This window comes from Barbatula barbatula (assembly GCF_947034865.1).
Source record: "Barbatula barbatula genome assembly, chromosome: 15".
Classification (NCBI taxonomy): Eukaryota; Metazoa; Chordata; class Actinopteri; order Cypriniformes; family Nemacheilidae; genus Barbatula; species Barbatula barbatula.
In genome coordinates this window covers 14,979,971-15,005,411 of record NC_136778.1, presented here as the reverse complement: position 1 = coordinate 15,005,411, position 25,441 = coordinate 14,979,971, and the positions used below count along the sequence as shown (strand labels likewise).

The following is a 25,441-nucleotide window of genomic DNA, read 5'->3' as shown; positions in this document are numbered from 1 at the left end:
TAAATGAGTCTTACCTTTTTTGAGATGGTGTCATGAGATTTTCCATTTTATCACTGCAGAATTTTTTCATGGTGTAGAGATCCAATGCTTGTTCCTCACTCATGAACACAACAAGGAATAGAGATAACAATAAATACAGATCACCTGATTGATATTTGATAGAAACTTGTATATAATAGGTACAGAACATCCTTTCATAACTGTATAACATGTATATACTGAATATTGCCATTAATGAACTATAGGCCTATACATACAGAGCTCAGTTTCATAGACAATGCTTAAAGTGATAGCTCATCCAAAAAGAAAAAATCTGTCGTACTCACCCTTTTGTCATTTGTCAAACCTGTATGACTTTTTTGCCAGTCCACAAAAGAAGATATTTTGGAAAATGTTAACCGGCACCCATTCACTTGCATTGGTTTTGTGTCCATACAATAGAAGTGAATAGGCTCCAGGTTTCCAAAAATATATAATTTTGTGTTCTGCAGAAGAAAGAAAGTCATAATGGTTTGAAATGACAAGAATGTGAGTAAATGATGACAGAACTTACATTTTTGGGTGAGCTTTCACTTTAAGTCTAGTCCCAGTCTAAAACATATTTACTAACTAAAAACAACTTGCACTGACATATCATAAAATATATTTTTTGTGGCAAGATGCACATCAGTAATGTACATTATTCTGATGTCTACAAATTGAAATCTTTAAATATACAATTATAGTCAACAAATTCCTTTAAACAGACTGAATTGCAATTCCGAGTGAAATATCGAATAACAAGCAGCTGTTTTAAGAACAACTTTTAGAGCTTCTAAATCCAGACAACATATAAATATATAACAAACATCTTAAGAATCTAAGCTCACGTGAGAAAGTGTTTGTCTTCTAATGATATTTTGACATGCTCACAATGGGTATGAATTGCTAAGTTTTACCTGGTGGAAACATAAGACAGTTGTATGTAAGAAGATATCACCACACCCACTCTGTCTTTGCCTCCCTGTAACAGAAAGGAAGAAATTAACCAACCAACTAGCCACATTATGTCTGTAGAGGGGAATCGCAGTTCTGAAGATTTTCCCAAAACAAGTTTCACATTTTCTAAAGAATCACGAGTGTCCAACTGAGATGTGACAATGGTCTGTTTTCCCTGATGTCTCTCTGATATGCCAGTGACTAAGGCTCAGGGTCCCAAAGGGTCTGTACTTGAGCCTCACAAAGTGCCTCTGTACACTGATCCAAGCTTAAAGTGCTCACCGCCAAATAATGATATTGTGGTGTCTAAATAAGGACACTGATGTCCTAAATGATTGTTGTACATTGTCCTCCAAGCACTAAATTAAAGTGATAGTTCACCACAGAATAAAGATTCTGTCTTCATTTACTCACAGTCTTGTCACTTCAAACCTTTATGACTTTCTTTCTTTCTGCAGAACACAAAAGAAGATATTTTGAAGAAAGTTGGTAACCAAACAGCACTGGCCCCCCTACACTTCTATTGTATGGACATAAAACCAATGCACGTGAATGGAGGGATGTTAACAGCAGTCTGCAAAATATGTTCTTTTGTTTTCTGCGGATGAAAGAAAATCATACAGGTTTGAAATGACAAGTGAATGTCACAGAATTTTCATTTTGGGGTGAACTATCACTTTAAGCACAAGCCATAGAAGGAGTGATGATCAAGAACCATTGGATAACAGTTTATACAGTGTAAAATTCAACCGTGGAAAAGTGAAAGAGCTGATGTCTCACTTTGCAGTGAAGCAGAAGTACATGATCAGGGTGTGTGCCGAGCCAGACGTTCATGTTTTTACACAATGAACACAGCAGCTGAAGTGACGGTGCATGCTGCTCCGGCCAGCCCATGTCCATCACCTAACAATAAATGATATGAAACTTTTATACGGTACATAAAATCACATCATCTGTAACAATCATGACAGTTTATTTACCCTGGGATTTATCCTGTTGAGAACATCTGTGCGTTCGGATAAGTTGATGATCTGCATGCAGAAAAATAAAAGAGTTTGTTTGATGGGACCCCCAAAACCAGTAACACTTGAAATGTAGCCATACTAGTGGCTAGGTATCATTTTTTATACCAGTTAATATTTTTTCTTATATGTAAATGTATGTACCGTAAAATCATGGCTACAAAAAAACTTCTTACAGTTTATCAAACAGATTGACCTCTGTGACAACATGCCCCAATACTAAACCACTACTAGTGGAGAGAGGGGCTAGTTGTACATTTTTTAAACCAGTGATATATTTCTCTCTTATTTAAATAAATGTATGTATAGCAACAAAAAAAGCCATTGAACTTTCTCATTGTTTATGACCCTTTGTGACACCATGTCCCAATACTGTACAAAGGTACCGCCAGAGAAAACACTTACAGTAGATGTGGATGTGTGACCCAAAAGCTTATGGTTTCATTCCCTAAATGCACAAATGTGATTGATGTACTGTTTTTTTCTGTTTTTTCTTGGCTACTCACCGTGTATTGATCCGAATGTTTAGACTGCAGCATCTGGGTGATACTGCGCAGGCTGTGCTCATGGGTTTGCTCTAAACAGGACTGGTGAAAGGTTACAGCGATGATTCGCTCTGTAATGTAGTTGAGGTCAAACTCAGATCCCTCCGCCATCACAGCGCCGTGAGGAGATCTACAGAGAGAGAGATAAACTTGGCTTTAATTCAATCATGTGCAGGACTACAAGCAATAATTAAGGAGCCAATGATGTAAGGTTAAGACCATGAAAAATCTGCAGCAGTTGAAAGTCAAGAGGCAGCTGGATATTTTCTTCAAACCCTCGGAGAGATATAAGGATAGCAAGAAGCTTGAAAGCATGTAAGGCACATTTTAGGCCTATTAAGACCACCTAAATTGAATCATGAAATGAATGCATACAATCTTTCCAAAGATTTATATACATGCAATGCAGGTTCTCAATTCGGTTACACTTTATATTAAAGTACACAAATTCATCATTAACTACTTGCTTATTAACATGCATATTGGTTGTATATTTGTATGTATAAACAACATATTAATGCCTTTTTTCCGCATTACCTTATTCTACATCCCTTAATCCTAACCTAAACCTAAAATCTACCTTATGAGCAGCAATTGGGAGTCTATTGAGACAAAAGTCGTAGTTAATTGTGAGAATTGGTCCCTATTCTAAAGTGTAAAACCTAATTCTTGCTTAAAAAGAAACCCCCAACAAAAACAGTAATTACTCTACTTCTCGTTTGTATATAACACAAGTTCTACACACAGGGTTGTCAAGTCTTGTGCTACTTTTAAACTGTTGCCACAGGTTTCTTTTAGTCCGTGGGTTAAACATTTTTAAGTTGTCAATGAAACAGATGTGCTGTGGCATAGCAGGCCAGCCCAAAGCTCATTTGCAAAAATGTTAACGCCCCTTTATTGTGTTCTGGGGTTCTCCCTCTATTCGTTTGCAATTGCGTTCCTGCCTTCCCCTCCGTCCACTCGCGATCGGCACCGATATACCTGGATGAGGAACCCCAGTCCCTCCCAGGGATCCTACATCACCTGCACACACTGACGCTACACCATTGAGATTGTGGATGATTACTACTATACAGTTATTTGAAGAGGAAATTGTGTGTATTGCATAAACCTGACTGTAAAACATGTATTTTGGAGTATAGAATGGGCATATTTTGAGTTTTTTATTTGGGTCATTTGGGTTAGATCTGGCAACCTCGCATTTACAAGTATTTTGGTCACAATTGTACAAAATACAGTAGTTTCATATAGTACAGTGAGGTTTTTAAATTCTGAGACGCATTTTTTAAATCTAGGATTTAAAATGCAGTTCTCTACAATAAAGAATTTTTGTCATTTAAGCACTTTAGGAAAGTTTATGACATGAATAGGAAACAAATTTTAGTGAACAAATGTGTTATTTTTGACCATGTTTACTTACAAAAAGGCCAGACCTTTACAACATCCAAGCATGCTGGGATAACATACATGTAATTCAACATAAATGCAATAAATGCTAGTTTTTATTGATTGGAATCCGACTTTATGACTAATCGTTGTTAAATCACACTTCTTTGGTCAAATACTCCAAGTAACTCATGTTTTACACATATATAACAATACCTCTAGTCTTTTGAAGAAAATCATTCTTATTTAAAGAAGAGTACAGTTCATAATTCTAATATGTGAACATACAGCACTACAAAAGACATCACATAACTTCAAATATATAAACACAAGACATCCCATGAGCCTTAGCTGACATTTGTCTGACCCTGATCAGGTGACCGCTAAGAAGCAAAAACAGATCTATTGAACTTAAGTGAGACTCAAACATAGAAAATCAGATGGTCTCTTTTGTTAGCTGATCTGATACAAAGTAGACACACCTATTGACAACACAAAAAGAGAAAGAGGAAAAATGAGAGGGGACAGTTTTCAATTCTCTTCTCTATTTATTCCGTGTCCAAACACAGTATATCAGTCTTCTAAGAATAACTCTTCATGCCTCGCCACACAGTTCTGAATATACAGATTTTTGTACAATCACTGTAAAATGGAAAATAATACAACACATATAAAGGTGTGGTTCTGCGCATTTGATCTGCTCCCTGTGTTCCTTTTAAACAAATGATCAGATTTCTCAAAGTTAATACATCGTCTGACTTTAAGCAATACACCGACTCCATGCGGTCCATGACAGTAGCTCTGTCTGATATCAGCGGTATACCTGCATCTGGTCACTTATCTATTTAACCTGTGCTTAACCCTTAACCCCTTCAAATCCACTGCGGTTTAACTCTCCAACCACTGTATAACAAACAAGACAAAATGCAAATGATGTACTACTCACCGGAGATGTAGTGTACATGCTAAATATACATCTTACTGTACACACCACACACAGAACACAAGTTAAAGAACTTACCTTTTTAAAAATGACGAAAACCTAATGCCTTGGCTGATACCTCAACACAATAGTCCACTCCTGACAATGAAAGAAAAGAATATGGCAAAAGCAAAGAGACAGAGAGAGGTTTTGTCTGGATTGCAACTAAGGTCACATGTACTTTGTCCGCTGTGATGTGTGCGTGCGCGTTCGTCTGTTGTCAGCACTGGTTGTGTCGTAAGCATGAGTAAAACTACATTACCCGGGAAACACGCCTCTCTGTTACAATGCAAAAACCCTTGAGTCATGCAAGAGACATATGATGGCGTTTTTCTGAATACTTGATTTTTCTCAAAGGCTAAAGAGCTTAATAAAGAGACTTTACTAGATTCACAGAAAACAACGTATTTTAATATGTGCTAATTCACTCACAACCTCACAGACGTTTTTCCAGGTGTAGACTGTAACTAGGTCATAATGGTTAAATATTACCAGCATGTGCGTTCCACATCGCTGCTGTAAGACGACTGCCAATCACAAACTGAAAAACAATGCTGAGGACGTGCAGAATTTTTAATCCTCTTTCCGGTTTTTATTAACTGAAATGTGTCAGAAAAGTTCATTTCGGCTTCAAAAAATTTATGTTTGTAAACATATACACTATTTATTTAATCCCATATGATGTGAACTGTGATTTGACAAACAACTCTGTACCCATATTGAAAGCTTAAAAATCTTTTAAAAAGTTATCAATAATTTACAGAAATAAAAAAATATTTTAAAGTGCACCATGAATCCTGAGGTCATTGTTTCAGCATTAAGGCTATTTAAGGTCAAACTAGTTTTTTTAAAGGTCACTACTGAGGAGCCGCTAGAGCGAAGCAAAGATGTGTATTTGCTGTCCCCTACTGGAAAAACAGTCATAGAGAAATAACAAACCTAAAATCTCAAGATTAATTCATTGTTCAGTATCAAAGTGAAACATTCTAATTCATTTCCAATACTTTCCTCTTACAATTTTTTTATTTCTATTTCACACTATAGTAATTGTAATTGTACTAGTATTTCTAAAACTAAGTTCTGATGTCTAACATATCTAAAATACCAAGTGTCTGTTGAAAAACATGTGGCTGTTAAAGCCCAAAATACATTCCATTATGTAAAAACAAACTGAAAAAGTGGCTCACAGTTAAAATGTAAGAAAATGTTTTTTTTATATTTTTGTTTATATACATCCAGTCCAGGAATTGAGGATATAGCTAGACATAAGTATCAGGATGAAGTGGTGCATTCTGGGAGATTTTAGGTTGGTGTCTTTGTTCGGCTTCATAACGGCTACGATCCTTAGAGTAGCGAAAGAGATCTCGAAGTGTTTGACCAGTAAAAACGGCCCCAATTGCGTACAAAATCGCTGTTATAATTCCGAACAGTGCGACAGCTGCATCTCCCCCGCCTACGCTGCAGTTCATCCAGGTATATCCGTTACGGGCGTAAATCCTCTCGCGCCGAATGCACACGTCGGTTGAGTTCACAGAGATCACAAAATGCAGATACAAGCCCACAGCAACCACGTACGCCACCGCGCCGATTATTTGGAAAGCAAACTGTCCAATCAGCAGCTTTCGTGGTAGTCGGTGGGCGGGTTTGGTGCTGGACACGACGAACAGGAGTGAAAGTGCCCCAAACGTGAGGCTGAAGGCCACGCCCCCATAGACACCAGGTGCTCTCATTTGTCCATACTGCATGTCAAGATCACGTACTTGCTGAAGCTCTGTCCCTTCAAAAGGAATAATGGAGTCGATGAAGCTCCCTCCGCCCATGCCCATCGCAGACATGCCCATCTGAGACATGTGAGCAGCCACTACGCAGATCAGCACCAACACATCAGTCAGGATAGCGCATATCAAAAATATACCTGAAACACAATTATACCATCAATTTTACAAGCTGCAAGACACATTATATATCCAAGTGGCCTTGAAGAATAAGCATGTTAATATTTGTCTGTAAAAGTGACTGAAAATTGTATTAATTTGTTTTAATAATATACTGTATTTCATATTTATTATTAAACGTAAACAAATTAAATGCTCTCCTTCCTATTTTTTTATTTTATTTTGATTTCGTTGAATCTTATTATTCATATTATTTATTATAAATTGTATTCTTTCCTTGTGTGTCACTACCATTATGTGAATCTTTATGTACATTTATTACATGGCTCTCTGCAATGCTTGATTTTGACTGTACATCTGTAAACTGTATGCATTTTCTAAAACACATTTTAAAGATGTCATGTAAATAAAATGACACCTACTTAATACTGTAGGTATCTTGCTAACGCTTGCAATTATTTTCCTGTTGCGTACATTTATTTAAATTAGGAATGATGTTTGTGAAAGATTTGTATCAACAGGCCTAAAAAAAGCTAAACCGGTTAGACCAGTACAGAGCGAAGGGGGAAAACACACTATGAGATGTTTGAAGGCGTGTCATACACTAGAGTGAAACTGTCGCAGGATTGAAGAGACGTGTTCCAACAGCCGTGTTTAGAGAAATCTCTGAGACTTGAATACTTTGACACTTGTTTAAATACATGTATTAAACACGTTTTCAACATAAACATAGCTTTTTATCTCCATGTTTCTTGGTTTTGAGTTTCAAGTCAATGCTTACCTCTCCTGGAACAGATATTAGAGCATTTTGAATCCTCATGTTCCTCTTGAGGAACACTTCTTTCATGTCTCTGAGATCCTCGTGGGATGTTTGACGACCTAAGACAGACAAAAAAACATTGATGTTAACATCCCCTAAAGGCAAAAATATATACATAGCATACAGGACCAGGTCCAGTGTAGGACCAGATCCCAGCACAATACTGTTATAGAGATGACAAGCGTTCATCATTTGGAGTTTAAGTCAAGTCTGTGATGTTTTGCATTCACAAGCATTTTTCAGAAAAATAATGGTGTTCATTGCAAAACGTCCAACATTTATTTATATGCTTGTAGACCATTTCATTCGGACGTGTGTGCGCCTGACCCCCAGTGTCTAGTGCTAGGTAGAGCTGTGGCGGTGATGAAATTTCCTCTGCAGTGATTTTGTGTGGCTCTATAGTGCAGTATGTGATATTTGCAACCAAAATAAGAATGAAGGCGGTAATATCCATAAAGTATGTTGTTGGGCTATTATTATGTAGCATATATTATTGTTTTTAAATGACAAAGACGTTTTAGAAAAATAAAATACTTCTTTATATTTATTGGTGAATGCAATAAAGAGCAATGAGTTGCAATAAAAACACAAGGCTCAAGGCCAATGTTATATATAAAAAATAACGATTAGTTATCAAAAGAAAGAATATAAAAGCAAATTGTTTAGGCTTGATTCAAGGAACTTTACGCAGCCTCAACAAATTACAATCGAAAAGCGGAAGTATTAAAACAAAGTCAAAATGTTGCCAGTATTTGTGCAAATGTAACACTGTGCACACCAACTCCTCTCGTGTGGACACGGCAAACGAATATAATACAAAAGGCATTAGATGGCTGGACATTTTTCAATATTATATTATTCAGTTATTATTTGAGTGCCACCATTTCATAACAAGTTTAAATTTGGCAATAGCCTTAAAAGCTCCAAAAACAAGCCTGCAGTATCCTGTGTTAATAGTAGAAAAAATGCTATGGGAGTTTGTAAAAAGTACAGAACAACAGGAATTAAGCTCACGCAGAGCGAATGAAAAACGTGTTAATAAGCAAACTGCCCAGAGCACAATAATATAAAGAGGAATAGCTACATAAACATTTCAGTGAGTATATGATCATCATTTTTTTGGGTCCCGTATTTTCTCTGCCCTTTACACACTACTTAATATTATAAACATTCATACTGAGAGCAACTCTTTTTTTCTTTGTTTAATTGTGAATATTTCTCACACACCTGTCACTGTCCGTTCGTCGGTCATTTGGATTGTCCCTTCGGCTGCGGGCATCTCTCTCCCTCTTCTCACCATGGTCTCCTCCGTTTCTTTCTCTATGCGTGCGGTGGTTTCTGGGCGGCTGACTCATGGCTTAAAAAAATGGGGGTGTCACAGCCGTGTGAAGGTATCAAGAAAATGTCGCCTATAGTGTAGAAAGGTCAAATCACAAAATTAACACCACAGTACACATTTACATGCATTCATTTAACAAACTCTTTAAATTCAAGATGACCCACTACAGTGATTCTCAACCGGTGGGCCTCGGAGCGCAATCTGGTGGGCCGTACGGGCAGTGGTAGACTACCGCCAAATAAATTCGTAATTATTTTTAAATTCACATGTTTTGTAATGATTTTTGAATTTATGATTTATGAATTTACATGTTAAAGAAACACTAAAGACATATTATCTAAATGTCGCAACTCCAAACACGTCACAGCGTCAGATTGAACTAACAGGTTACGACATTCAAATATAAATTACGTAACAGTAAATGATGGAACTCTAAAATGTCTCGTTTTCTGAAAAGAAAATGTAGGGGACAGTCCTGTGCAAGCAAAAGCGTCGAAGTGTGCGGTGAGAATTAAGGACTTGACGGCGGCCGTGACAACCGTACCACCGAGGTGGTAAAGTGCCATGACGGTGGTGAGCTGCTGCCGTGCTAGAGCACGTCCCTGTGACAAATATAAGTGAAATAAAAATGATAGTTGTGATCAGTATTGCTATGTGTAGGCTTTCAATGGTAGATTGTTTCATTTAAATATTTTATATTAACACAGAAATGATTGGCAGTCGTTTCCGTTGGTGCGTTCGCGCGCGGGCCTGCATGTCAAAACCAGTGCTCGAATTGCAGGGGGGATAGGGGATCCGGGACCCCCATTAGGCATTAGGGGCCCCCATAACAAGTAAAAAATAGACTTAGGGGGGTCCTTCAGATATTTTTATTTGAGTAAAAATGATATTGACAAATGTAATTAAATTCATACAATGGATTTGGTCAATTTTTTGAATTAATTATTTACCATCATTGATATTAAGTTTGTTTATGGGCTAGTTGTCATGTGACTTGAAAATGTCAAATTTGAAATGCCAAACAACCGTTCAAAAGTCATTTCTGCTCACCTGTATTGATTTGATCCAAAATACAGTAAAAGCCTGTGCTTTTATGTAAGCCTGTTTTTAATAAATATAGTTATGCATACTATGATCAAATATATTGTGTATTTTGTATAAATTGTATATTTTCGACACGAACACCCTCCCCCACAAAAAAAGTCTTATGGTGGGGACCCCCCACAAGACTTCAATTCGAGCACTGGTCAAAACCTCAAGCTCCTGCGCACATCTTCTGAACGCGCATTTATTGCACCTGTAAATCTGGACAATGTCAACATGTACGTTTTCAATTTCAGGTATTTAAATCGGGTCCACATTTGTCTCACACTCGTCGTGTGGGTGCTACACGCAAATATAATAATATAAATATTAATTATAACTAATATATATTTCACAAACCACCGCTGTTGATTTGATCATTAAAACTAGTTTTTAAAAAAATAGATTTTCTCGAACGATGCGCTAAAACCATCACATTTACAGAGACATTTGAACACAAAACACCCGCGGGCTGGTGTGACCTGCCGTGTTATTATTGTGACAGGAATAAATGGTTACGCAGTAGACCTGCCATGTCTTTTCTATGATTATACCTCAGTTTTCATCTATACATCTTCGCCTACTTGACTGCTACTGTGGCCAATAAAGATTAACATCAGAGTATATGTACTCTCTTTATATTCTAAAGGTGGTCCTTGGACATTTTTTAAACAGTCCTTGGTGGGCCATAAGTTACAGAAGGTTGAGAACCCCTGTCCTACTGCATTTTGCCCTAAGAGCCAGAAATAGTTTACATAAGACAAAAAATACAAGTTTCTCTGTCACAAGTCGTGAAATGAAACACGTACGCTAAATAAATAAGATTCACTCCAACACAGCGCGCGCACCTGCGCGTCATAAAAAGAATCGGAAACAAGTTTCTGTTGTCTTCTTTCACTTAACTCGACCAGGATTGAAACAACATCAAACTTTCCTGAATACACGAAACGATGTTTATAAACGCACCGTGCGACGACAACTTACTTGCTTGAAGATCGCCGATTACATTTGTTTGTGTGTAGGAAATCCGAATTCCATTTTTTCCGCAAACATCAGATTTTGACCGAAACTCGTCATCCACGTGATCTCGCGATGACACCTGATGCTCTCGTTACGCACCTTTGTTTGGAATGGGCGGGGTTCCGATGATGAGCAGATGACAGACGCCGCAAAGAAATGCGGTCAAATCCGATCTCTGTTGACGGTGCGGACTGTTCGGCTTAGGCTTGCTTATGAAAGTATATAAGAGGAAAGATCTTGTTCCTAAAACCCATTGGCTTTGAGAAGCAGTGGTCGCTGCTATATAGCCTCCTCAGCTTTGTCTTTTGCTGTTGCTCAAGGCTTTGGGATGTGTTGACCAAAAATGCAGGCAATGCAAGCATGCATGCAACTCTGTTTCAGAGTAAGTTGCTAAGACCTCACAGCATGAAAGACTAGTTCATGGAATTAATCTGTCAGACGCAAACACTGGTATCTTTATTTGTTTATTTGGTATTATTCTATTGTGATACATCATTTCTCAGCAGTCCCTTTCAGCTATAAAATGATTTATGAATATTAAAAGGGATTTTACAGATACATTACATTTTACAAGGTCTTTGCTTTTCCATTGTCTAAAACGTGGGTTTTCCAACTTTTCTGTCTGCTGAACCCCTTTGACCTAACTCATTTACTTGAAGCCCCCTCCTGAGAGGTATTGGTACAACGGGGCTAAAGGCTTCAAGGGGTAAAAGGCACCTTTAATGGTATTTTCCTGTAAACCCCTACGTGGTACTAAAAAAGGCTGTAGCACTTTCGAAAACATGCACTTTTTCTCTCTGTGTGCTGATATTCAGCTGATCTTTGACACAATTGTGGGCTGCAGCGCAAAATTTAGTGCTTATTTGATCTAATATTTGATGTTTTTCAAAATGTAGAATTAAGCAGTTAAAGAGAATGGCTAAGATGATTCTATGTGAGATAAAGGTCTTGTCAAAGATTTTCAGTTTTGTTCAAGTGAATTAAAGCAGCTATTTTTCCAATAACATAAGAAAATGTACAAGAATGGTATTTGGGGTAAAAAGCCTTACGGTTCTTGGGGCTAAAGCCTATAGGCACACTAAATAAACGTGATGATAAACAGCTGGCTGATGTTTCCATTTGTTGACATGACAGGATTATATTCAATATCATATATTAAGATGTGTGTGCGATACAATCCCTTTTTATAATGAACCATTATATTTAAAATATTATAATAATCCTAATATTATAAAATATAATTTGTTACTACTGTAAACATATAACATTATTTTGAGATCTCCAATGCCTTCAAAATCTATAGTTTTTATCGTTTCAGTTTTTTATGTATTGTGATATTAACATATTTTAATGACAAAATAATTATTGAACAAAAATACATTCTTTTATTTATTGAAATAAACAAAAAAGAGATAAATACATTTGCAAAGAGATAAATACATTTGCAAAAGTGATCATCATTTTGAACAAGTAGACTTTCATCTAAAGTATTTGTATCAAATATGTGCTTTTTACCACATGCTGGTGAGCTTTTTATCCCCACACCACCACATTTGCATGTTTAACTTCAAAAACATTTATTTTGATCTGTTTTATAAGTTGTATACATACAAACATATCTATTGTTTTTCTAAACATTTCTTAGCGCTTAATATTTGTAAAGACAAAGTGTACCAGCACCTCACAAACCCCCTGAAATTCCCTCATGAACCAACCCATGGTGTAAAACAAACAGTTTGTTATTTTTAGTCCATCGAGAGTGTGCTTGAGTTGAAATAGCTTTCTTAAATGAGTTTTTATTCAACAGCTATGTGGGCTGTAAGGAGGGCTATGTTGTTATATTGTTTTTTAATAGATTAATGAGCCTAATTAACATAATTAATTGGCAGGCCTGTGCCCTCACCTGTTGTTTGAGACAGTCGTTTGGCTTCTTTTTCCCCAATGTACTGAGAATTATGGCCAAATGAAATGACTGCAAACAAGACTCCTTCCTGAGATCGCCTCAACTGTGTACATTTGCCAGGGGTAAGAGATTGCACACTGAAAGAGAAGATCACGGCATCTGCATTATCAGTCTCCAAATTTCAATGTCAAAACTCCAATAATTTGACTTAATTTTTTTGTTGGTTCTGGTGCAGTTGTATTGAAAATGGATCCTAGCTTCGAGGATCTCGAACTGAGAGAATCTCAGAGAGAATATCTGGACTTTCTGGATGATGATGTAAATGCTCTTATTTATATTCCTTACTCATTACTTTTGACTTCTCACACTTTTATGTTTTTCTCTGGTACATCGACAGGGTCACATCAACAGGGTCACATGTATTTTTGTTACATTGACAGGGTCACATGTATTTTTGTAATTTATAGCAAGACCAGGGTATCTATCATGAAAAGGTGAGAAGTATGGTATCTGAGGGCCAGTGTCGACTTATTGTAAACATCAATGATCTGCGACGGAAAAGTGAAAAAAGAGCCAAAGAGTGAGTATTTTGAAAATTGGTTGTTTTCATTTCACACAGATTTTTAGACAGATTTACTACATTGTCCTTGAGTCTGTCAAGTGGCCCAATGATATGATTAATGCTTTGTTTGTGGACTGTGCCCTCAATAGATTACTGAAGAATGCCTTTGTTGAGCTGGTGGCGTTTCAGAGAGCCCTGAAGGATCTTGTGGCTTCAATAGATGCCACTTATGCAAAACAATTTGAGGAGTTCCATGTTGGCTTTGAGGGCAGTTTTGGGAGCAAACATGTCTCTCCGCGAACTCTAAGTGCACGTTTTTTGGGAAACCTTGTGTGCGTGGAGGGTATTGTGACCAAATGTAAGTGAAATTAATTCATTCTATATATTATCATTGCTGTATTTTAACTACAGTTTGTAATATTGTAATTTAGGATTAGACTGTTTCTACAGTATATTCAAAAGTGGTTCTGTTTGATATTGTGTCCTTAATCTAACATATTAGACCACCAGGATTAGGTTTGAGTTAAACCTAACTCCGTCATAGTTGAAAACCGGAAACCACAGGTTGTTTTGTTGTGACTGTAGGTTCATTGGTCAGGCCCAAGATAATGCGCAGTGTCCACTACTGTCCAGCCACCAAGAAAACCTTGGAGCGAAAATACACAGATCTTACCTCATTGGACGCTTTTCCTTCCAGCGCCATCTATCCAACAAAAGTGAGTTGTGCGTTTGGTGTAAACGTGCTGATGTTGTTTATTTAAAGGACATTTAAAATTTTCTGTATTTCTATAGCATTTTCACAATTTTGCATTGGTGCAAAGCAGCTTTACATGATAAGCATTTCTGTCAGGTTCACTACTGTCAAAATGATTAACAATTAGCACACAGTTTAGATTGGCGGTAATGTTCTGTTCTGAATCTGTTCTGTTCTGCCCATCCATGCAGCCAGCATGAATAATAAGCAGGGAGTGCAGCGATAACCGAACAACAGATGTCAGTAGTTCTTAATGACATTTAAGTGTAACAAATGTAAGTAATTAAAACTTATGAAAAGGAATAAGAGAAGTCGAGTCCCGATTGTAAATGGTAGGTGGAGCTGGGGATGGAGGAGGGTAATTTGCTCTTGAGCAACGTGAAAAGCAATCTGATATCTCTATGGATTTTAAAAGGGAAGCTGTGATAGCATCTTATTTCGATAGCTAGATGAAGATCAGTTGATGTGGGCTTGACTGGATTTTCCTGCCAGAACGAACAATATACGCTAGATTTTAAAAACAGTACTGAGGTGAGAGAGAGAATCTTTACGTTGACACATTTTTAACAAAATCAAGAGGACATGATTGGCTAATAAGATAACGGTAATGTTAACTCTCACTTGTTTAATTCTGCAATGACATGACATACAGATTCTTTGTATATTTAGGATGAAGAAAACAATCCCCTGGAGACAGAGTTTGGGCTGTGCTGCTATAAGGACCACCAGACACTCACCATTCAGGAGATGCCAGAGAAAGCCCCCGCTGGGCAGCTGCCACGTTCGGTCGACATCATTGCAAACGATGACCTTGTCGATAAGGTGAAACCAGGTGACCGTGTGCAGATTGTAGGTGTCTACCGATGCTTACCTGCAAAACAGGGTGGCTTCACTTCAGGAACCTTCAGGTGTGTGTTTGGAACCTCGCAAGTTATCTACTGTACATTTAAGTGTACTGTACGTTGACATTTTTGGTCCTGACTTGTGATTCCCTGCAGAACAATCATGTTGGCTAACAACGTGAAACGTATGAGTAAGGAGATCGTGCCAACATTTTCTGCAGACGATGTTGCCAAGATAAAGAAGTTTTGCAAAACTCATTCTAAAGTAAGAGCTGTGCTGGTTTATTCAGTTGTACAGTGTATTAGTTTTGATCTGGTTTATACTATGTTGACCAAGTTCATCTGTTCTATGCGACTTAAGACTGTTGGAATTTTTCAGGATGTCTTCGAGCAGCTGAGTAATTCTTTGGCTCCCAGCATCCACGGCCATGAGTACATAAAGAAAGCCATTCTGTGTCTTCTGTTGGGTGGCAATGAAACCAATCTGGAGAATGGCACACGCATCAGAGGGGATATTAATATTCTGCTTATAGGTTTGTGATGTATTATGGTGGGTTATTCTTGCTTTTAAAATCCTGACTTGGTTTACGGTCTCATTTTGATTCAAATTATTTTTAGGTGATCCTTCAGTGGCGAAATCTCAGTTATTGCGGTATGTTTTGTTTACGGCACCAAGAGCGATTCCCACAACAGGACGAGGCTCAACTGGAGTGGGTCTGACGGCTGCCGTCACCACTGATCAAGAGACGGGTAACACACCTTCCTAAATCCATACAAAGTCTGCTTAAAGTTAACATGGCCAGCAAAACACAAGGTCTGACCAATGGTGGACCGTGGGAGTCCAGTAAAATGTTCATTTACCATCGTTTTCTAATTTTTGGCAAATCTAGGTGAGCGTCGCTTGGAGGCAGGAGCCATGGTGCTCGCTGACAGAGGAGTGGTGTGCATTGATGAATTTGATAAGATGTCTGACATGGACCGAACAGCCATCCATGAGGTGATGGAGCAGGGTAGGGTCACCATTTCAAAGGCGGGGATTCAGGCGAGGCTTAACGCTCGCTGCAGTGTGTTAGCTGCTGCTAACCCAGTGTATGGAAGGGTAAATATTGATCTTGCTTGCAGTAATGCAGAACCTGAAACCTGAACCTAAATATTTTTTATACTGTACATTAATCCCACTTTTTGTCACCCAGTATGACCAGTATAAAACCCCAATGGAGAATATCGGGCTCCAGGATTCCCTGCTCTCCCGATTCGACCTGCTCTTCATTGTTCTGGATAATATGGATCCAGAAAGCGATAAGGAAATCTCAGAGCATGTGCTACGTATGCACCGTTACCGAGCACCAGGGGAGCAAGAAGGAGCAGGTTAGTGCACCATCTGTAGTTTATTAGCATGAAGGACATCACATAGATCAGTGGTTGTTAAAATGAACCTAACCGAAGTTTTGATCAACCTAACAAGTAGAATTTTTGGTTGTTCCAAGTTGTCTATCTCTAATAAATCGATAATTCTTTAATACATTTAGGCATTTTGTATACCCTTATCCAAAGCGAATTAGAATATTGAAAAAACTGTTTTGTCTTAGCAAGGCAACAATGACAAGTGCGATAAAGTTACAAAGTATCAACAATTTGACACAACGCTGTTAAACACGGTTATACATGTTTGCTAACTAAATTGGACATTTAATTGCATTATTAACATAACATTTTAAACAAAACAGATTTCATTAACCTGTTGTAGAACTTACAGTAATGGTTATTTTATCTTATACAATTATTGAAATTCTGTTAAACTTGCTCAAATATTAAGATTTAATCCACTGACACTCAGTCTACCGACAGCAATGCCACTGGGCAGTACGGTGGATGTTTTTACCACCGAGGATCCAAACATCACGGAAGCAGCTGAACAGGAGCTACAGATCTATGAGAAAAAAGACAATCTCCTGCATGGCCACAGGAGGAAAAAGTACTTTTTTTCTTTTAGGTTTTCTCATTAACCACACTTTTGAATCACTTGAATGATGGGTTGAATTCTTATTAGAAGTACAAATCTTAATAGCGTAACATTTATCTTAAAGGGAGAAGATTGTAACCATGGAGTTTATCAGAAAGTACATCCATGTCGCTAAACTGGTGAAGCCGGTTCTGACCCAAGAGGCGTCAGACTACATAGCAGAGGAGTATTCCAGACTCCGGAGTCATGACCAAGTCAACAGTGATTCGGCCAGGGTCTGTATTAGCCAGATCACTTTTAATAAAGTGTTTAAAGCGTCATCAAACAGAACTGTACATTTGCAACAAGTAGATTTTGCAAAAAAAAATTCTCCTCTGCCATACATTGGTTAGTTAAGAGTCAACGGTACTGTCCTAGTGAAATATTCCAGTATTTATTGTAAATAGTTTGTCTGTTTGGGTCATTAACCTTTTAATTCATGTGCCCTCATAATGTTTGGTTCAAATCTGAAAATGCACTGCCGCCCTTTATTGACTATCCATCTCAAATGACGTAAGTTAATTTGCTTGGGCGGAGCATCTGTAAACTTCTCACCTTCTGCTGCCAGTTCCATTTCAAAATGCAGTTTTTATACATCCCGTTTTATAAAGCCAAAGCTCACAATTTCTGTTCTTAGACTATACCTGTATGATCTGATCGTCGAGCTGTGACTTGCGTTTATTGCGTTCTTCATCCTTGCGTGAGCAGTCATGTAGGCAATTACCTAAAAAGCAATAACTTCTAAGGAATTGATTGGTTTGTTGTAGACGGACTGTCTTTGTATCCACAGACGATACCTGTGACCGCTCGAGCTCTGGAGACTATGATCCGATTGGCCACAGCCCATGCCAAGGCCCGCATGAGTAAAACCACTGACCTTGGAGATGCAGAGGCTGCGCTGGAACTCATGCAGTTCGCTTATTTTAAAAAGGCAACAGAACTGATCCTGCATAGCCGATACTAAAATACACGCTTGGCTCTGTTGTGTATCTGAATTCAGTCTAATTTGATTTTGTAGATTCTGGAGAAGGTTAAAAAGAGAAAAGTTCCTGAAGAGTCTGAGATTGAGGTTTCCCAAAGCCAGGAGACCGAAAGTCAAAGAAATCTACGGTTTGTGAAATGTAGTGATGTCATAATTTGAATAAATATGACCGCCTTTACCATTTCTACCCTGTATATTTGGTTTACAGGAAGCGGTCTCGCATCTCTAAAGATGATGATGTGGAAATGACACAGGATGGAGAGGACTCCGATCCTTATGATTTCACAAATGATGAAAACAGTAGGTAGCCGGCGATACAGTGTCCGCTCTATTCGGCTGTTTCAGTTTACATGTAAAGTGTGTATTTGGCAGCTCAACCCAGTCAGAAGAGCAAGCCAGCATCTCAGAAGAGCAGTCAGAGGAAGAAAGGTGACATCAGCTTGGACAGGTATATCCATATCCCTTTCACTATCCCTGCCATATACTGTAAACTGGGCCAATATTGTTCATTTTTTATGACCTTACAGAATGAAAGTGTTTAAGACTGCCCTGCTGAAAGCCTTTAAAGTGACCAGGTCTCAGTCTGTGGCAGTGCCTGAGCTTCTGACTCACATTAATAAAGGCCAGGAAGAGGAGTTTGACCAGAACGAGATCAATCTACTGCTGGAACGCATGCAGGATGACAACCAGGTCATGGTATCAGAGAATGTGGTTTTCCTCATCTGAGGGAAGAGCAATGGCGTCTTAATTTATTTGAAAAACAACTTTTGTATTACAACACCTATTTGTTACACACTCGAAAAAAAATCACAAATAAACAGCGTGAGCATCAATGACTGAATTTTGTTTTCCATTAGTGTGACGCTAATCTTTGAGATTATGCACTATGGCAGGTTCCAGGAAGTTGTATTTACATTAATTTTATTTATTTAGGGTGTATACAGAAATCATGGAGCTAAATTGAATACTTTAAGACTATTTCAATGCACATCACCACACATGCATCGGCCACACTTTAACTTTCATTAACTATATACTGATTGCAAGATTAAACCGTCTAGTTTGTTATAACTCCGTATTAATACAACATAATTCAGAAGGGTGGGAACAAAAAACAGAGACTTGAGTGACTAACCCGATGCCGGGTTTATTAAACAAGAAAGGGGCTACGCTACTCGCCTTCCGACACATGGAGAAGAAAACGTTCTTTTCCCCATTAGAGTCAACAATGTTGCTTAAACTGGGTGTTAATGGACCTCCTACTAGTCGCCTACGTAATTCTTAAATTCAGGCAAACTTTAGCATATGACCAACTTTGGACAAATATGAAAAGATACAGAATGTAATACCTTGGAAAACTTTAATACTTTTTTAAAGGCCTAAATTTTCTCTCAACTTAATTCTTTTTAGACCCCACGGACACCCTGTTATTGCACTTAACAATAATGTCATCATTGGGGGTTTGAGAAGTCTTCTGCAGTGAGATTATATAGTGTAGTCCAGGTCTTTTAAAATGGATATTTGGGCTTCTGTAAAATAAATCAGAAACTTGGAGTAAATGTACCATAGATATAATAGAACAGAGTACATATTATGTACATATCATTTATTGTTTAATATTACACTTATTAGTATTAGGATAAAGGGTCCGGCGTGTGAAATTTAGTTGTTAAGGTTGCGAATTGCATGATTTCCTGAAATCATATTTTTTAATCATAAGACATAAAAAAGGCTTCAATTCAATCTCATCATAATGTCAATCCTCCTTCCTCTACTGGCCCTTATTTTTCATCATAGCACATAAAGAACAAGTTCAAACCAAAAACATCATGTTATATGCTTTTATTACACGGCTCGTTGGAAGGCTTGCTTATGATTGGTCGCATATGACATTTAGCCTACCTTTAATAGTCCAATAGCAGCATTTAAATTTGTGAGCAAATTGTTGAAATGGGACACACTCCCATTGCGACGCGAACGGAATATGTAACGTTATCACTCATGTGATATTAGCCTTAAGAGTGTGCATTAAATCTGCACTTCGAATTTCTACCGAAAGTAGTAGACCATCTGGGAATCTTTGGAATACTCTTTTCAACATACTAATTCTATTTTCGAATATTATTTAGGTCGGATAGTATGCGGATTGGGACGCAGTGCGTGTGAATGGTCGGTCATATTATAAAGAATTTCTGTCAATAGATCTTTAAAAAAAATTGAACACTGGACCTTTAATAAACTTGTGGATACTCACAGCCATCTTTCCTCGCTGGTTCCGCCTCTCCATCTCTTCCCATTAGTTATTTCTGAACTCTCCACACATAGTACAGTGCGCCCACAGCAACAGCCATGAACATGGCAGCTGCCACAAAGACGCTTACCGTCAACGTTGCTGTTGAACTGCCGGTGAAAGCTGTCACTGAGTCATCAATCCCTGGTTCAACTGCTTCTTCAAAAGTCCAGTTGCATCAATTGAAAACAATTCAACATTAAGCATGGTTAGCATACTTGTTTTGTATGTACTTTGCCGGTGTGGGTTAAACTATGGTTGGTTTTTCTAAAAACATCTTAAAAAGCAAACCTTCAAGAGACAGGAGAAATATCACGTCATTTCCTTTAATAAAGCTTCGGCCTTTAAAATGTTTGGGTGATGAAATTGCTGGCGCCATAACCGGGCCCCGATAGTATGAATTGCCATCAGAGTCAGTGACCAGACTTCCAACTTTTCGTGGGTCGTCCCATAAATATTCCACATTACCAGCAGCTCCACAAAGAAAACATGTTCTGTATTAAAGCATTAAGATGCCAACAGCTGTTTCTGCACTATAGATCTCAATTGCTTTTTAACTCCATAGTTTTAATCTTGCAATCAGTGGAGGTCTTAGTTGGATCTGTAGTGACCATCCTCAGGTTGTTCATGCGTTTTTGGATGTCTGGAGTCTGGTCCATCATCTCCATGGAAGCTTGTCGCCACGGACACGGCCATTTAAGATGCTCATCATTAGGTCCGGAAGTCAAGTGGAAGTAGATTGCCATCTTATCTGGGCTAGCCGCCATGTTGTTAATGTACAGGCTAACCTGAAAAGAGTAACCTTCCCTGGACACGAAGGGTGGACTGAAGATTTTGGAACCTATTTTTGTTGTGGCGAGAAGGATGGAAAAGTCATGAATACGGCAAGAGTGTTGAGGACATTGCGTCTCCGAAAGGTTGATGTCATCCAGAGACAGACCGCCTTTTGATGCATTATGTCCTTTAACCCCTTCGAACACCACCCTGAATATTTGAGATACCTGTAGGTTCACATGGTACAGCACCCAGGAGTTTTGAGGTCCACCTAGTAAAATATAAAGAATAACGCATAATAGATATATTCAGAAAGCTAAAACTTATACATTTTGTTTGAGGTGAAGATTTTTTACTGCTTATTGTCTAAACGAATTTCAGGTCCCCTTTGGATTCTTCATCGGCGTACACACGCACCCAGATGTTTAGTTCATCATCATCGCCCCCGCTGTAATGATAGAATTGCAGGCACTTGAAGCCTCTGGTGGGATAAAAGAGACGACTTTCCAGGTAAGCCTTGTCTCCGTGATGTCCTGTCAATGTGCTGAAATGCATGAAGTACCCAAAACCTGGCAAATGAAAACTTTTATTAGACAATGCTAAGACATACTTCAGTTTTGCCAGATCTCCCCCTCATATGGAGAGATCAAAGTTCATTTAGAAACTTATTGCAAGTTATGCTGCTTTGACAAGAAGAGGCTACCAAAGGGCAATGACGAATAATAGTTTCTTTATGGCACTCTATGGTATCAATAAACGTTTATCATGAAGACCAAAGTGCCACCATAACTACATTATGAAACAAATCATTGTGATGTACAAAAATACAGCAATTTAGCAGTTTGTAATGCCAAAAGTAATGATAGGAGTGCATTAAAAGTTCAGCGCTTGTAAATGTTAATGCACAGAATGAATCTTAAACCACAGAAAAAACATAATATTGAATATTTTCAGTTTTTCTGATTTACTTTCTATAGGAACGTGATTAGGTAAATTGGTTATTATTGTTTCATTCTGTGATTCAGTGATATAGATGTAGAAGTTGAATACTGCATAGAAAACAAGTTTATATCATCACTGTCCTTCTGCAACCTCATATGTCCAAATTCGCTGTTTTTCATAATATTGAAGAAACACTGTACTGTTTAAATGATTACATACTGTGTTGTCAACGTTGAGAAACACTTTTAAATACTTTATATTGATTAGATATTTGTAAAAACATAAATGGTGACTAATAATAATAAATTATGGCAAAAAAACAAGAGTCACAAAATATGGAGATACAAGGTTTCAGAAGGACAGCAGCGATATTCATGCTTAACACAACACTAATGTTTTAGGTTCCGTTCAAAATGAAAATTTAATGCAATATTCCCTTTTTTCAACTTTCATGGATCTGTGCATTCTCTCTGGCGTTTGCATTTCTGTTGGTGAAATAAGGTATTCCTAAGGTATGTTTTTGTTAAAATTCAACAGACACTGTTCTGGAATACCTCATTAAATGCAAAACTGGAGTTGTCTTTTATATTTCAATTATGTTTACTAGACATTTTCGTTCCATTCTCCCAATTTAAGTAATAAGTAAGTAAAATGTATTTATGAAGCACCTTTCACAGACAAGGAATCACAAAGTGCTTTACAACACTATCAGAAAAACATATCAAGCATATATATAGGCAAATATAAACTAAAAACATAACAACAAAAAAACTTCTCAACAAAATCAACCAAATGTCTCAAAATTTGAGAACCGCTCAACTGTATTTATGAATTAAATGCTTGTCCAAAAAGGTGCGTCTTAAGGTGTTTTTTTGAAGAGCCTACAGAGCCCATTGATCTCAGTATTAGAGGGAGCGAGTTCCATAGCCTTGGAGACACAGCACAAAAAGCACGGTCACCTTCCGTCTTAAGACGTGTTCTAGGGATTGTTAGAAGGTCCCGGTCAGAGGACCTTAAAGACAGACCAGGATCCTGAATATAGGAAGGTATCTGACCATGCAAGACTCTATAAGTAATTACTAACATTTTAAACTGCACTCTTAAAGCAATAGGGAGCCAATGAAGGTCTTTAAGTACAGGAGTAATGTGGGACCTCTTGCTAGAACTAGTCAAAAGTCTTGCAGCTGCATTCTGTACATCTTGGAGTCGTTACAAATACGATTTGTTCAAACAAGTATACAGGACATTGTAATAATCCAATCGAGATGAAATAAAGGACTGGGAAAGCATCTCCATAACTACAGACTTTACATGACTGTTAAAGCAGGCAGCTCTGTCAAAGATGACACCCATGATTCTTATGTCACTGCGGTCAGACCGTACTAAACCCCCCATAAACTGCTTAAGAGTAATATTATCAGGGGCAAAAATCATCATCTTAGTTATTATTAAGTTGAAGAATATTGTCTGCCGTCCATTTGTTAATGGCCGCTAGACAGTTCTGCAGAACTGACAGTTTATCTAGACTATCAGGGCTAAAATAAATATATAGCTGGATGTCATCGGCATAAAGATGATAATCTAGAATCAAATAGTTAAAATAACATCTTAAGGACACATTTTTACAGCCAAGCATTCAGTTAATGCAAAATATGCTAAATAACTCAAAGGGAGACATTTATTACATAATATTTACTAGAATAATCTTGCTTGTTTTGTAAACACCACGCAGGGTTTACCTTTTTGTGTTTTTCAGTGTTTCTTATTTTCTCCTGTAAAGTTGCTTTGGAAGAATGCACATTGTGAAAAGCGCTGTATAAATAAAATTTAGTTGAATTGTCCATACCTTGACATTGACCCAGAACGGTAAAGTCTGTTTTTGGACCCCCCTCTGCTGTTTGTACTCGAGTCCACTTGGCATTCCCACCTTCACCCTGGATCCAACCACAGATGTTTGGCTGTTCAAACTGGCATGAGTCCAGAAAAGTTAACCCTGCACCTGAAATAATTATTGAAGGAAAAGGGGATTAAGGGGGGGGGGAGATGTTGACCATAATTATAGATAATAATTCAACTATCCTTTATTTTATCAGTTAGGTTAATGTCAATATAAATTTATAAATAATAATAGAGGATTATTAACCATAAATCAATGTCAGCTAATCATCTGCAGAACTCAAAACCAAACAAAGAACAATATGAGTTGGAATCATAAACGTACTGCAGTTATATAGCCTGTTGAGCTTGAGCAGGTCCATCCTGTTGAGCTTGACCAACTCCATCCGCTGGCCGATCACATCCATGAATTCTGGTATCTTGGTGACGATGGTTGGCTCTTTGTCTTTGTTGTAGTATGCCTTACTGTACTGCAAAAGAGAATTGTAGTCATACGGCACAACGGGAGGTTGATACCTTGTCACTGCGTTTTAGGAAGTTGTGAGCGTGACCTACATAAAAGACAGACAGTACAAATAATATTGAATGTTACGGGAAACACTATTTTAGAAAGTGGTTAAGATATAGAAGTTAAAACACAGAATTATTACCTTCTTTAATAATATCCCACATTATGACAACATAATCATCTGTGTCGTATCTGGATTGCTCATGCCAGAAACCCAAAGCACGAAGAAACTTGTGCTCCACGGATGCCAAACGATCACAGCTTGCACCAATTGACAGTTTCTGCTTTCCAGTGTGCTGGTTTCCAACGGAAGAATGACATCTGATGGAACAGAATTACAATCTGGATGACACATTTCTGAAAAATTCAGCACAGTGCAACATGGATGTAAAGGTAAAGCTGCTTTGTAACAATGAAAATGGTAAAATCACGATTTAAATTTTAAGTTGAGTGTAGTTGAGGATATTATTGAAAATGGGTTGAGGTCATTTTGGGGCAGTTTTGTTTCACCTAACTGTCACATTTCCACCCCCCCTGAAACTTATGATCCTCACTACCCAACAAAATTGTAACTGCATTTAGCTTTTAGAATATTACATCTATCATCTACCATTTTTATTTATTTTTTTGTTTGTTTGTTCATCCAGCCTAGTTGTGCAAGCACTGTCAAACTTGCAGAGATGCAGCAGTAGTGCTTTATGAGAACTGGTTCCCCTGGCTGGCAGGCCTGGGTTCTCCCAAATGTTTATTTCTCTATTGAAATTTTTCATTCCTCTCCATTGTTTACAACACTGGCTGCACTCGTTTTGCTCACCAGGGGGGATATTACCTGTACTAAGACATCATTCAACACTTAGTAGTGTAGTGTAGTGTAGATTCAGTATTATGATTGTTCAGAAACCAGACTGAAATTTAT

The 25,441-nt window shown here is 37.8% G+C and overlaps 4 protein-coding genes across 9 annotated transcripts in view; 1 reads left to right on the top strand and 3 right to left on the bottom strand.

Annotated features, from left to right (window-relative positions):
- tns3.2 (tensin 3, tandem duplicate 2) overlaps positions 1–5,141 on the bottom strand; it is a 40,383-nt gene extending 35,242 nt beyond the window's left edge. The window contains exons 1-6 of the mRNA XM_079474726.1: positions 4,953–5,141; positions 2,507–2,675; positions 1,959–2,009; positions 1,759–1,881; positions 939–1,003; positions 15–98 (exon numbers count right to left, since the gene is read on the bottom strand). Of these exons, the coding sequence (XP_079330852.1) occupies positions 15–98; positions 939–1,003; positions 1,759–1,881; positions 1,959–2,009; positions 2,507–2,656 (473 nt within the window). The 5' untranslated portion in view covers positions 2,657–2,675; positions 4,953–5,141. The remainder of the gene's footprint in view (positions 1–14; positions 99–938; positions 1,004–1,758; positions 1,882–1,958; positions 2,010–2,506; positions 2,676–4,952) is intronic.
- On the bottom strand, positions 5,139–11,267 carry LOC306904692 (MARVEL domain-containing protein 3). 2 transcript variants are annotated; one of them, XM_079474728.1, is made up of 4 exons: positions 11,035–11,267; positions 8,856–9,037; positions 7,590–7,687; positions 5,139–6,828 (listed from the first exon to the last, which is right to left on the bottom strand). In XM_079474728.1, the coding sequence occupies exons 2-4, from the start codon at positions 8,981–8,983 to the stop codon at positions 6,173–6,175; spliced, it is 882 nt and encodes a 293-aa protein (XP_079330854.1). In that variant the 5' UTR covers positions 8,984–9,037; positions 11,035–11,267; the 3' UTR covers positions 5,139–6,172. The 2 variants fall into 2 exon arrangements, with proteins under 2 accessions (XP_079330854.1, XP_079330855.1); XM_079474729.1 differs by having other exon boundaries at positions 5,306–6,828; positions 11,017–11,179.
- Positions 11,268–12,975: 1,708 nt separating this feature from the next.
- mcm3l (MCM3 minichromosome maintenance deficient 3, like) lies at positions 12,976–19,016 on the top strand. Of its 5 annotated transcripts, none has more exons than XM_079475444.1 (18): positions 12,976–13,095; positions 13,209–13,291; positions 13,441–13,553; positions 13,685–13,893; positions 14,121–14,251; positions 14,959–15,197; positions 15,288–15,396; positions 15,511–15,664; positions 15,750–15,881; positions 16,022–16,230; positions 16,325–16,499; positions 16,980–17,106; positions 17,219–17,369; positions 17,924–18,064; positions 18,152–18,243; positions 18,324–18,415; positions 18,488–18,563; positions 18,643–19,016. In XM_079475444.1, exons 2-18 carry the CDS (start codon positions 13,220–13,222, stop codon positions 18,839–18,841), a joined length of 2,421 nt encoding a protein of 806 aa, XP_079331570.1. In that variant the 5' UTR covers positions 12,976–13,095; positions 13,209–13,219; the 3' UTR covers positions 18,842–19,016. The 5 variants fall into 5 exon arrangements, with proteins under 5 accessions (XP_079331570.1, XP_079331573.1, XP_079331574.1 ...); XM_079475447.1 differs by having other exon boundaries at positions 12,980–13,095; positions 18,474–18,563; positions 18,643–18,950; XM_079475448.1 differs by having other exon boundaries at positions 13,008–13,095; positions 13,414–13,553; positions 18,474–18,563; positions 18,643–18,946.
- Positions 19,017–20,902: 1,886 nt separating this feature from the next.
- mep1ba (meprin A subunit beta a) lies at positions 20,903–24,689 on the bottom strand (the record flags this gene model as incomplete). The annotated part of the gene is made up of 6 exons (XM_079474585.1): positions 20,903–21,472; positions 21,552–21,748; positions 23,968–24,120; positions 24,343–24,487; positions 24,534–24,568; positions 24,668–24,689. The coding sequence occupies 6 exons, from the start codon at positions 24,687–24,689 to the stop codon at positions 20,948–20,950; spliced, it is 1,077 nt and encodes a 358-aa protein (XP_079330711.1). The 3' UTR covers positions 20,903–20,947.
- Between the last annotated feature and the right edge of the window lie 752 nt (positions 24,690–25,441).